The following is a 13,118-nucleotide window of genomic DNA, read 5'->3' as shown; positions in this document are numbered from 1 at the left end:
TCGTACCAACAAATATTAATAGATAAGAAACTGATGTTTTCAAGGGCAAGTCCACTCGGCCCCTCTTGAAATTTATCAAATTTAGTAAGCAGTGCTTCTAGGATATGCATGCAATACCATTTATAGATATTATCAGAACGATAAAAGTGCGGTCATTTTGGTATTCAGGTAAAAAGTATCACGTACTTCAATATTCTCTTTGTAATACACAAAGGTACAAGCTAATTCACCATTTACTTTCAGTGCTATGTGGTAGGATAAATATTCATTCATTTTAGAAAAAACACAGGGAAACATGATGTTAAATATACTCTTGGATCTAATAGGTTGTTTGGGTTTTTATTGCGTCCACTACACACACGCGTGTTGCGCGTGTTGAAACAGGTGCGAATAGTCTCCCAGGTAGGTGTCGACATGGTCGGTTATACTCTTAACTAAAGATAAATTGGTTTAAATGATTAAGTCTAGACAACTAGATACACAAATTAGTTATAAAACTGAGTATGAAAAATACATCCAGCAGATGTTTATGTAAAATATATAAATGCCTGATCTTGTACAGATTTATAGCAGAAACCTACTTCCTCAGTTGTAGGTACCTTGTACACGGTTGTAAATACATAGGTATACACCATGCAAAATCCAAAAACTGCACCGATTGTATGGCCGTGGAAGAAGACAAAGTTTTAGTAACACTGCAAGTCTACCTACATGTCTTCTACATGTAAGTGTGAGGTCTGCGTCTTTCAACAAGCAAACAACACACTAGTGTATGAGGCTATAAATATCTATAATAAATATAAGTTTTTGTGGTATATGCCAAAACATTTAATACCCTATCTACCATCGAGTTTTGTAGCAAAGTAGGCCTCTTAAGGATGTAGAATATTCATGGAACCTGCTACCACTTCACCTTAAAATGGCACCAGAAGTTGCCGCTTGCCGGTACTGTAATCAACATTACAATTGGAGAGGTAAAGACGACTCTGATGACTGGGACGGACCAAATCCTACGATTAAAGATTGTTCAGAATGTATTTTTCGGTAATGTAATCTATTCCTATAGTTATTTTTCAATAAACAACTGCATTGAATGATCTACCAGGCTTAATGTTTTGTTAATAAGCAGTTACATCCCAAGCTGCTTACCATTTGAAACATCTCACATCTTTTATTTTATGTTGAATTTAAGACTTACCTTATTTTAGCAAACATGTCCCTTCCACTCTCTCTGCCAACTCAGTACTATTTCATATTCAGCATGTTATCTTGCGTCAGGGGTACAAACAATGTAACATTCCTTATCCTAGCATTACTGTGCAGAACAATGTTGAAAAGTAAACACAGCAGGTAGTAATCTAATTATTGTTTGGCATTAGTCATTTACTTTTCCTATACGTGACAGCAGGTGATCAGAAAATTCAGTTTGTGTCTATAATTGTTTCTCTCACATTAGCATAATAGCCGAGCAGTTATCAGACCTTTGAAGAACCAGGAAAAAGCAGATAAAGAATAGCCTTAGTTTATGCTAATCGTTGCACACTGCACTAACTCGTGATAATAGGTAGGCTACTGAAGAATACACTTCCAATGTTCTTCCACTACAACAGAATATAAAATAGAATGAAATATAACACAATATTCCTTTAAAATATTTTTCACACATTCAAAGAGAAAAAATACCTATCCGTGTACGAACCGGGTAGGTCACCGCCAACACACCACCATCATGGAGGACATGACGTAGGAAGGGCAACCAGGCATAAAATTAGTACTTGTCTAACACGTAGGGAAGGGCACCCAGGCGTAAAACTAGTACTCGTCTCACCAACGCCTGTTGGGTAGGCCACTGTCAACACACCACCATCATAGCGGACACGACGCAGGAAGGGCATCCAGGCGTAAAACTAGTACTCATCTAACACGTAGGAAAGGGCATCCAGGCGTAAAACAAGTACTCGCCTCACCAACGCCTGCAGGGCATAGCAGAAACGAAGAAAAAGTAGGAAGGGCATCCGGGCGTAAAACTAGTACTCGTCTCACCAACGCCTGCAGGGTATGCAACCGTCAACGCACTAGCATCTGCGCGGGAAACGACAGCCAACGCCCAAGATGGCGCCTGCGCGGGAAACGACAGGGAACGCCCAAGAGAATGACCTTGAATTTTATTTAGAACTCTCAGTCTGTCACTACTCCTGATAAAGACCCAAAATATGCAGAAAGCCACAAACCTACCTGCCTCACCCACTGTCTGAGAGGATGGTGAATGGATGATTTGTGTGGTGTTTGGGGAAAAGAGGACATTTGTCCGAGAACCAGTGCGGTTCTCAAGCTGTTCGCTCTACCACCTCACCCACTGTCTGAGAGGATGGTGAATGGATGACTTGTGTGGTGTTTGGGGAAAAGAGGACATTTTGTCCGAGAACCAGTGCGGTTCTCAAGCTGTTCGCTCTACCACTGACCACTTGGTACGCCTGGAGAGTTCTATCCAGGACGCGTTTCTCCGCAAATAGCATTTGGTGCTGTCTTCTTCGATTTGGAGAAGGCCTATGGCACCACATTGAGATATGGCACCCTTTCAGCCCTGCATCAGTGGAAATTTTGAGGTAACTTTCCGGATTTTATTGCGAAAATTTTGTCTCTCCATCTATTCCATGGCCCAGTAGGAGGACATATTCACGTTCAGGAAAATGGAGTCTCGCAAGAATCGGTTCTCAGTGTCCCTTTGTTCGCAATTGCCATAAACGGTATTATCGCTGCTGCTGCTTCAACAGTAGTACCGTCGCTATATGCAGACATTTTGCTCTGCATTATAGCTCACAAAATATGCCAGTCACAGAGCGACAGTTACAGTAAGTTATTAGGATACCTGAACAGTGGACGTTAGAACATGGTTGTCGGCTTTCAACTCCAAAGACCTCTGTTGTTCACTTCCGCCTGAAGGGCACTCTTCATCCTCATCCTGAGCTTTATTTAGTGGGAGGGGCGGGGGTCGCTCCTCCTGTACCTGACAATAACCGATTTCTTGGGCTTCTTTTCGACACTAAATTATTGTGGGAGCCGCACCTGCGTCAATTAAAAGTCAAATGCACTAAGAAACTGAATGCTTTGAAGTTTTTAGCGGCACTACGTGGTGGGTGGGTGGGGGCTGACAACACGGTGCCCCTACGCATTTATAGAGCGCACAATTTATCCATATTGGACTATGACAGTGCAGCATATGGATCGGCAAGGAAAAGCGTTCTTGTAAAACTGAATAGCATCCTTTACAGTGGCGTTAGGTTGGTAACGGGAGCTTTCCTTACAAGCCCCATTGCTAGCCTGTTCGTTGAATCTGGTGTGCCGCCTATACACCTGAGGCGCCAGCAAACTTTGTTGTCCTATGTCGCGAATTTGCGGCAAATGCCACATCACCCAAACTATCCCTGAGTACTCCACAACGAAAACCGTCGGCTGTATGCTGCTTATCCACGAGCTACGCAGCCGGTTGGTATAGGCTTGGATAGCAGTTACACACGGTTTGATATACCTTCAGTTCCTTGTAATGTTAATAATAATAACGTTTTTGGCTTTACGTTCCACTAACTACTTCTATGGTTTTAGGAGATGCCGAGGTGGCGGGATTTAGCCCCACATAAGTTATTTTACGTGCCTGTAAATCTTCCGATACGAGACTGACGTATTTGAGCACCTTCAAATACCACTGGGCTGACCAAGTAATGTACCTCCGTGGTTTATACAATGACCTGAAATCATCCTGGATCTGCACATCGGCCCCAAAGTAAAAACGAACCCTCTATTTATCGGAGGCTCTTCCTATCTTTTGTTAGCCGGTATCTAGGGTCAGTAGTTGTTTACACGGATAGCTCGAGGGCAGATGAGAAAGTAGGCTGTGTGTTCATTGTCGATTATGGGTGGTTTCTTTTTATTCTTCCGGAAACCTGTAGCGTATACGCAGCAGAGCTCTGTGCTATCTTTGAAGCTCTGCGGTATGCGCTGTCCAATGAACGTCGGGACTTTCTGCTGTGTACTGACTCCTTGAGCTCGTTCCAGTCTATTGTTGCATGTTTCCCTCGTCACCCGCTGGTGCAGCGGATCCAGGACCTGCTGGCCGGGTGTTGGGTTGCTAGCACCAGAATAACTTTTTGTGGCTTCTAAGCCACACGGGTGTAGCGGGAAGAGAGTTACCTAATAGTGCTGCCAAGGTGGCGGTCACATTGCCCTCGTTGTCTTACAAGGTTCCAGTCAGCGATATTCGTTCTCAGCAGAAACATTTCGTTATGTCCCATTGGGAGATAGAGTATTTGTATAAAATATTACTGAAACTGGAATATAAAACCATATATAACGCTTGTAAATATTATTGGAATACTCTTAATTTAAACAAGTATATGAAAATCACTTTAAGTAGCCTATGTCTCGACAGATTTTACAGTTATATAGTATGCCAAAGAATATTGACAAATATGTAACGCAATGCTTAACTGTGTAAGAAAATCGTGTAATGAAATTATAAAAAGAATTACCCAGCTTTTCTTCTAATCTTGTGACATTTCTTTTCCTCCAAATACGTCAACCGTTTCCTCACACATTTTAATATTTTAGACTCGTTCACTTTCATATTCCACAATGACGGTGGAGATTGTATCTCAAATATAAGCTTCTCTGCGACAAAATCCATCGCCAGATGTACTTTCTCGAATAGAAACCGTGCGAAATTGCGGCGTCGGGCGTTGTCTCCCATGTCTGATCAAACTGACGACTGCGTAACCGCGCGCTAGTCAAGTTCACCGCGTACAATAGCGTCGGCCGCGCACTCGCGTGGCGAGGCGGCAGCCAATGCGTTGTCTCTCATGTATCTCTACAAAAATGAATAGCCGCTCGCCTGCCAACCGTCGCGGCACGCGGTTGAAGGGTGGTGTTAAGTGTGGTGTAAGAGTTGCAAGAATGTTGGGGGTAGCACAAACACCCAGTCCCTAATGAAGAGAAATTGACCGTACGCAGTTGAAAATCCTCGGTCCGGCCGGGAATCGAACCCGGGGTCCTCTGACTGAAGGACAGTACGCTGACCATTCAGCCAAAGAACCGGACATCTTTGCAGGTTGTCTTATGTGATAAGCGAAATTCTCCCTTGCAATTCGTTTCTTAATGATATGAAAATTATAAACTTGCGCAATTTTAACTGTGGTTTATTCCAAATAATAAAGGTAGGATTGTTGAATCCTGCATACCTTTACGTCCTTTCTGCGCTATATTTTCCTCGCCGCTGCCTCCACTCGTCTCCTCTATGCTCCACCTAGTCTGTCACTGTACACTCACCTGTCTGCAGACACTCGAAGGGAATGGTGTATTGCCCAATGAAATCATCTCCGATGTAGTCATCATCTAAGACAACGAAGCGTACTAGGACCATCTCTGGCAGAGTTAGGTGGAACTCGAAGCTCTCCTCGAATACGGGACAGTCGCCTTCATTGGACACTGTTCTTGTTTTCCTCTCTGTAAAAGAGAACGTAACTTAATAGGGTAGGTCAGTTAAGGCAAACCGAGCGCATACAGTGTTAGCGTAGAAGTTCAGGGTAGGTACAGTTTATGTTGGGGCCCACATAGCTTTGTACAAAAGTAAAACTTTATTCCCTTCCAAATGTTTGTATTCATAAAATGCAATCATAGGATAACGGGGTGAAGGACGAAAGCTAGAATGTTTATATGTTCAACTATATAGCCTACTAAATTTAATAAATAATAATAATAATACAAAGCAAACCACATAATCTTTAGCACAGGAATACGAAACACAAAAGTAAATACTGATCCTTTCTGTTTCGTACGTGTAATTATACCCAAATATTTTAATAATAATTGTACCGGGTGGTACACCTCCACGTCGCCAATTCAAACTTTGCGCCAGTTGAAACTCCCCCACTGGAGGAAGTCTGAACTTTATCTAATGTGTTAATTTTCAAGTTTCTCAGAAGATGCCACTACTTGGAAATTTTGAAGTTTCTGAACTGGGTCGTTTTCGATGTATTTTTGTTTTGCCTGTAGTAAGAAGTGTGAACATTATCTTCTAGAGGACACTACTGAAGAACTACAATGGTGCACCCTAGTGCGAAGTGAAAGAACTGTTTTTTGGAGAAATTTTTATTTCAAAAGTTTGTTCCTTGTTAAATTTCTTTCTGTTATTGTTTAAGTTGGCTGTATAACCCTTTCTTTCCCCTTGTTTTGAATTTAGCCAATCCCGAATTTCTTTAGTTAATTTATGACCAATCAGGTGTATCTTCCTCAACGGGGATATGCTGCTTAACCCTGGCCAATAAAGTTCTTGTGGGAGGGTGTTCTCATTTCTGAAACGCCTCGAACTTTCCGCGAGAGTATATAAACTGCTGATTTTCGGGTCTCCGCGCCACTTCAGTAATATCTTTCAGTGTGTAAAGTATGTAGCAGGGGGCGGGAAGTGCCTCTTTCTTCGGGCAGCAGTTCATCCACAAGGTAATGGCCTTTTAATAACTTCTTTTCTTGCTAGCTCAGCAGTTTAACTCTCGGGGCAGGTCCGAAGCCTTTTCCATGTAACTTTCCTTTAATAATGTAAAGACACTCGGTGTCAATTCCTTCTGTTTTAACTACATATTGGGATAGAGAGTGCTTAACCCTCTCGAGCTCCCACTCATATTGCATTGAGGTGAACTTATTTTCACAACCTTTCTTCCTTAATGTAATGTAAATTGTTTCCTTCTATAAGTCACCTCTTTAGTATGGGATTAGCCCTTGCATTAACGGCCTAGAGCCAGGTTAGGTTTTAAACAAAATGTATTAGGAGTGCAGATCGCCTCCTCTCAAATTGGTATTTTAGAGGCCATGTAATTAACCTTTTCTCACTTAATAGGCCTCAGTAGGTTGGGTATTTTACCCCTGTGTTTATGTCCTTAGAGGACAGCTTGAAGGTGGAATTTGGTGTGGCCTTTGATAGGCCAGAACGTTGAGAGCTGGTTGCTCTTCCCAAATAAAAATTGTGTTTTCTGCGCGCCTCGAGGAGGCTTTACTGTGTAATTCGGGGCAAGTGCTCCTGGGCATGATTGGGGTCTTCTGCTCCTTTGTTGAATTCTGTATATCGTAAAATTGGGCTAATTGCTCAAGAATTGTGTGTTTGGCTCTCGGAGCCCAAATCCTGTAACTCTGTAATTGTACATTATCGAATAGTGGCTTTGCTACTCTGTACCTGCCATTCTTGTTATTTCTTGATTTTGCAAAGAAAATATAACCTTGTTAAATTTTAATTAACTTTAATTTCGTAGCCTGAGACCTGTTCACCCCCGCACCTTCTTTCACCTCTGCTGTTCCACAGATAACCTCGGAACAATTATAATAATAATAATGTCCTTTTTAATTAGAAGACTCCGTAGCTCAGGCGGCAGCGCACCGGTCTCTCACCACTAGCTTCCGTGGTTCAAATCCCGGTCACTCCATGTCAGATTTGTGCTGGGAAACATGGAGGCGGGACAGGTTTTCTTCGGGTACTTCGGTTTTACATGTCGTCTTTCATCCAGCAACACTCCCCATTATCATTTTATCTGTCATTCATTAATCATTGCCCCAGAGGAGTGCGACAGGCATCGGCAGCCGGCACATTTCCTATCCTCGCGGCTAGATTGGGCTTCATTCATTCTATTCCTGACCCGGTCGAATGACTGGAAACAGGCTCTGGATTTTCATTTTCATTTCCTTTTAAGTTACAATTTTCCATAATAAAATACTGTCTGTAAACTAAGTGGTGTATATTTTTCATGCATATATGCACAAGAATAAGTTCGCAACTGATAATAATTTTGAAGAATTATTAATTTAATCCGTCTATTCGCCGGGGTTGGCTTTTCCCTCGGACTCAGCGAGAGATCCCACTTCTAACGACTCTAAGGCAGTGTCCTGGAGCGTGAGGTATTTGGTCGGAGATACAACTGGGGAAGAGGGCCAGTATCTCGTCCAATTGGCCTCACCTGTTATGCTGAACAGTGGCATTGTGGGCGATGGAACTATTGGAAGAGGTAGACAAGGAAGAGGGAAGGAAGCGGTCGTGGCCTTAAGTTAGGTACCATCCCAGCATTTGTCTGAAGAAGTGGGAAACCACGGAAAACCACTTCGAGGATGGCTGAGACGGGAATCGAACCTCCTCTATTCGGGTGACCCCCCCCCCCCGAGGCTGAGTGGACCCATTGTATCCGTAGTTTCGTCAATGGAGATCCAGATTTTCTTTCCCGACACTCCGGTACGAATCCTCTGTAGGGTTTCTTCATAACAAACGGTCAAATAAGTTTTCTGTGTGTAGATTCTGACGGAACATTTTCATTAGAATGCTTATGCATAAACGTTGTGAGGGACTCGTTTTCCAGTTTCCAGAAAGGAACTCCCTAGTCTAAGAAAGCTCTGCAGAGATCTAGAGAGCACTGAGATTGTCTGCTGGATGTGGCAACTGCTGTTGATGTCAGAGAGATCTTCTTCTGGCCAGCCAGTTTAGAAATTCCAGATGTATGTTTGGCTCTGTCCTCTTCTTCTGGTCTCCGCTCACCCATTCGATTCAGTATCTCTACATTTTTTACTCCCCCTACCCACCTCATCTTCAGCATTCTTCAGTAACACCACATTTCAAAGGCTTCTATTCTCTTTCTTTCTGAGCTCGTTATCGCCCCTGTTTCACTTCCATAGGTCATAGGGAACGTCTTTCTATTTCCTATATCAGTGTTCGAAGTGAGTAAATTTATTTTCTTAAGAAAGGTCTTCCTTGCTTGTGTTAGTCTGCATTTTATATCCTCCTTATTTCTGTTCTCGTTACTTATTCTACTACCCAAATAACAATATTCATCTACTTCCTTTAAGACTGCATTTCCTATTCTAATATTTACTGCATCATCAGACTTAATTCGACTGCATTCCAATACCATTGTTTTATTATACTTATCATTCAGCAATTTCTCCAGATCTTCTGCAGACTCAGATAGAATAAAAATATCATCGGCAAATCTGAGATTTTTGATTTCCTCTGTTTGGATGGTGGTTCCTTTTCCGTATTCCTCCTTGATTTCCTTTATCGGTTGTTCTGTATAAAAATTGAAATGAGAGAGGACAAACCGCACCCTTGCCTCACTCCTTTCTGGACCTTTTTCGATTCTTACAACTGCAGACTGATTTGTGTACAGATTGTAGACAATTCTTCGTTCTCGGTACCTGATCCCGATCACCTTCATTCTCTCAAATAGCTTGGTCCAATCAACATTTTCGAACGCCTTCTCTGGATCTGTTAATGCCAAGTACGTAAGCTCGTTTTTCTAAATTCGATTCTTTAAGATCAGACGTAAAGCCAGAATCGCTTCACGTGTTCCTACATTTCTTCTGAAGCCAAACTGATCTTCTCCCAACTCAGCTTCAACTCGTCTTTCCATTCTTCTATAAAAATAGGTGTTAAAATTTTGAAAGCACGAGACACTAAACTAATTGTACGATAGCATTTACACTTGCCAGCACCTGATTTCTTGGGCACAGGTATAAGAACATTCTGTCTAAAATCGGATGGCACTTTTCCTGTATCATATATCTTGCACATTAAAATGGAATAAACCCCCATGCTGGTTTATCCTAAGGCGGTCAATAATACTGAGGGAATGTCATCAGTTCCAGATGTCTTGTTACTATTTAGGTCTCTCAAGGCTCTGTCGAATTCTGACCTCAAAATTGGTCCTCCCATTTCATCAGCATCAACAGTTTCTTCTTGTTCCAGAATCTTATAATCTATTTCTTTTCCTTGATATAACTGTTGAAAATGTTCATGCCTTATCTTCTTTCCCTACATGTGGTTTTCCATCTGAGCTCTTAATGTTCATACACCTAGTTTTCCTTTCTCCAAAGATTTCCTCGATTTCCCTGTAACAGCATCTACCTTTCCTGCAACCATGATCGGTGCAGAATTCAAGCAGCGGAATTCCTATTTCATTCCTTCGTCCCAGTCAAATTTCTCCTACGGCATTACCTTCTCTTCCTTGTCCTACCACTGCATTCCAGTCTCCCATCATAATTAGATTCTCGTCCCCTTTTAAATACAGTAAATCTTTTATTACTTCATATACCCTTTCGATTTCTTCATCGCGTGCTGAACTAGTAGGCATATAGACCTGCACTTTTGTGGTGGGCATTGGTGTGGTGTCTATCTTTACAACAATGATTCGTACACTATGCTGGTCGTAGTAGCTTATCCGCTGCCCTATTTTCTAATCCATTATTAAACCAACTTCTGAATTTCCTATGTTTGATATTATGTTGAGAATTCTGTAGTTGCTTGACCAAGAATCTTGCTCTTCTTGCCAACGTACTCCACTTACACCAACTACATCTAATTTTAGTCTACTAAGTGAATATAAAACCAAATACTCAAAGAATTGTAGAGTTAAAACAATCAAAAAAGTAAAATCAAAATATACGCAATGTGAATGTTAGTTTCATGTTTGTTTTATTTATTTTAAAAATTAATTCATGTTTACAAGGTCTATTTATTAATCTCTATTTACCAACGTTTTCTGTTATTTGACTCTGTATAAAAGTAGGTTTTTAAATGTGTTATAACCAAAGCCCAGTTATTTGTTACAGGTGTCTGATTAAGAGAAATATTACGAAATATCAGCTATTTTCTGACGGATGTACGTTAAATAAAATATTTATATTACTGATGTGGATCAATGTAATTTACGTTGTTAAATATATATATTTATAACACACATTCTGCCATTCCAAGTTCTCTTTCAACAAGAACATGAAAATTATATACATTCGTAATCAAGAGGGAAATCATTTATTAAAGGAGGATGTTAACTATCACAGTTTCTCCGTAAGTCCATTATGTGACATGTCTTTAAATGTAAATGAATTGTTTTCAATTTTACATGAAATATGAATTGAACATGAGGATCTTCATTTGTAAGTAACAGAAGATTCTGGAGAAACGTCTGTGCGTACAGCGCACTGACCAAGGTAACGTACGTCACCAGCAACCGTTTACATGACTGACATGATTGCCGGAACCCTCTCGTAGTGGTCAACGTCCTTGATACACCTGCGTTACAAGATCTGCCAAGAAGCGGTTGCAAAACAACTGCACGTGCAGTGCATTTCCACTGTGCAATATCGCCAATGTATTTCAGACTATTTATTATTGAGGTAAAATGGGTAAGGATAAGTTTGATTATGTTATAAATATGATGTTACTAACACTCGAGCTAAAGGCAGTTAAATACCATATCGGCTCAGCCGTGCAGTCAGTTACCAATGAATTGCAAAAAACATTATCAATGTATTAATTTTATTGTCAACACAGACGGCAGAACGTCATCGATAATGAACCATCACCTTTGATAAAAGTAAGGAAACACTTACGTTCCATTTCTTACCTCAACAGAGGGCAGCACGTTTGGGTATCCTAAAAGATCATTTCAGGATGAACATTATTTTAAAGGAAAGTATATCTTGATTATTGTACTCCAAATCAGCCTTGTCAGAAACAGTCACTGGAGGCTTTCACTCTCATTTTACCACAAGCCTGTGCCCATAGTTGTTCGTGCCCAAATCTCTCGCAATGCCAATTGTAAGACAGCAGTGTGTGGAGGTTGGCACTGCGTGAATAATGGTATAAACTCAGGAAAGAGAATAAGATTTGCTTTTTTTTTTGCTGTAATAATAATTAAAATCTATTTTCTGTTTCGCTTTACCGTTTTAAAGGGATGCAGTTTGCTTTCTTCTTCTTCTTCTTCTTCTTCTTCTTCTTATTATTATTATTATTCAAATACAGCATATGCCAAAATATATACAATACTAGCTTTTGTCCGATATCCTGCGCTTGCACTCATTGAATAAAAACATTTGGAAGAGAGTACAGGTTTACATTCGGAAATAAGTATGTGGTCACCAACATAAAAGTTGCCTATTACAATGCTATGCTTTGTCTCTACTTGTTCAACAAGCTGTAGTTACGCCATTTATCTTGATCTTCCACGATTGCACTGTAAGTGTTCTAATGGCATTTGAGCTTGCCATAACTGCTTTTAATAAGAAACTTAACAAAGTGATCAGAACATTATAGTTCTTCCATTTCTTTTGCTACCTACGCATGCTGCACTTACTGGACATCTATACAAAGAGTACCGTATCCCTCTCATCTTGGAGAAAGTTTTAGAGTAAACAATTATCTGAGAGCTCACTGTTAATGTAACAGTGTGGCATTTTACATTTATGGTCTTGAAGTTACCTGCACAGTCTGCCGGAATGCCGTACAACTGGATTAGCACGTAAGGATCAATGACATCACCTTTTGCGGTGGAGCCGCGAGGTCTCGGTAGCTGCTGCCCACTGATAATCTGTGGGTAAAAGAAGAACGTGAGTTATAATGCGCATTAGAATGACTGAAATAATAATGTCCAAATCACATAAATTAACATAAAAGGTTGCTTCACGTCCGTAGATTAAACCTTAAAATGTCCTACATGTGACCCCTGGGTGGCGGTAAGGAAGCAACAACATTGACTGCTGGACCTATCTTCCAAAGATCTCCCAGAAAATATGCAAACTGTACGAAGTAATCCACTCAACTGCTCTTTTAATAGCCAATTGACTCGAAAGCTTGGGCATGGTATTAAAATTTGCCAACTGAATATTAATGGTATCACTAGATCTAAGTATGACGTTTTGTCAAAATTGCGACGTAATAATGACATTGATCTGGTACTCATTCAAGAAACACATGCTGCTACAGAAGATGAGCTAAGCAAGACAGGGAAGATTTATGGTTATAGTATTATTGGTGCTACCTTTGATAATGTATATGGTACTGCTACATATGCCCGTAACAACTTGGAGCAGGTTGAATTCATCTCATCTAGTAAAATTAATAATATTCATACTGTAACAATAAAACTGCAAGATGTAACCATCGTAAATATCTACAAACCTCCAGCCATCTGCTGGCCAACCCCAGCTCTTCCAGATACAAGTCATCCAACTATCTATGCTGACGACTTCAACAGCCACCATGAAACTTGGAAATATGCAATAAACGATGATTGCGGCGTAGCTTTAGTAGAATGGTC

At 40.8% G+C, this 13,118-nt stretch overlaps 1 protein-coding gene across 3 annotated transcripts in view; it reads right to left on the bottom strand.

Moving 5' to 3' along the window:
- Positions 1-13,118, bottom strand: part of LOC136864335 (inactive phospholipase C-like protein 2) — a 786,053-nt gene that overhangs the window by 77,077 nt on the left and 695,858 nt on the right. For all 3 annotated transcript variants that reach the window (XM_067141176.2, XM_067141177.2, XM_067141178.2), the window contains 2 exons: positions 12,281-12,389; positions 5,320-5,496 (listed from right to left, as the gene is read on the bottom strand). In XM_067141176.2, the coding sequence (XP_066997277.1) occupies positions 5,320-5,496; positions 12,281-12,389 (286 nt within the window). The remainder of the gene's footprint in view (positions 1-5,319; positions 5,497-12,280; positions 12,390-13,118) is intronic.

The sequence above is a fragment of the Anabrus simplex genome, chromosome 2, assembly GCF_040414725.1.
Source record: "Anabrus simplex isolate iqAnaSimp1 chromosome 2, ASM4041472v1, whole genome shotgun sequence".
Lineage (NCBI taxonomy): Eukaryota > Metazoa > Arthropoda > Insecta > Orthoptera > Tettigoniidae > Anabrus > Anabrus simplex.
Note: the sequence above shows the minus strand (reverse complement) of the source record. Positions and strands in the feature narration are given on the sequence as shown.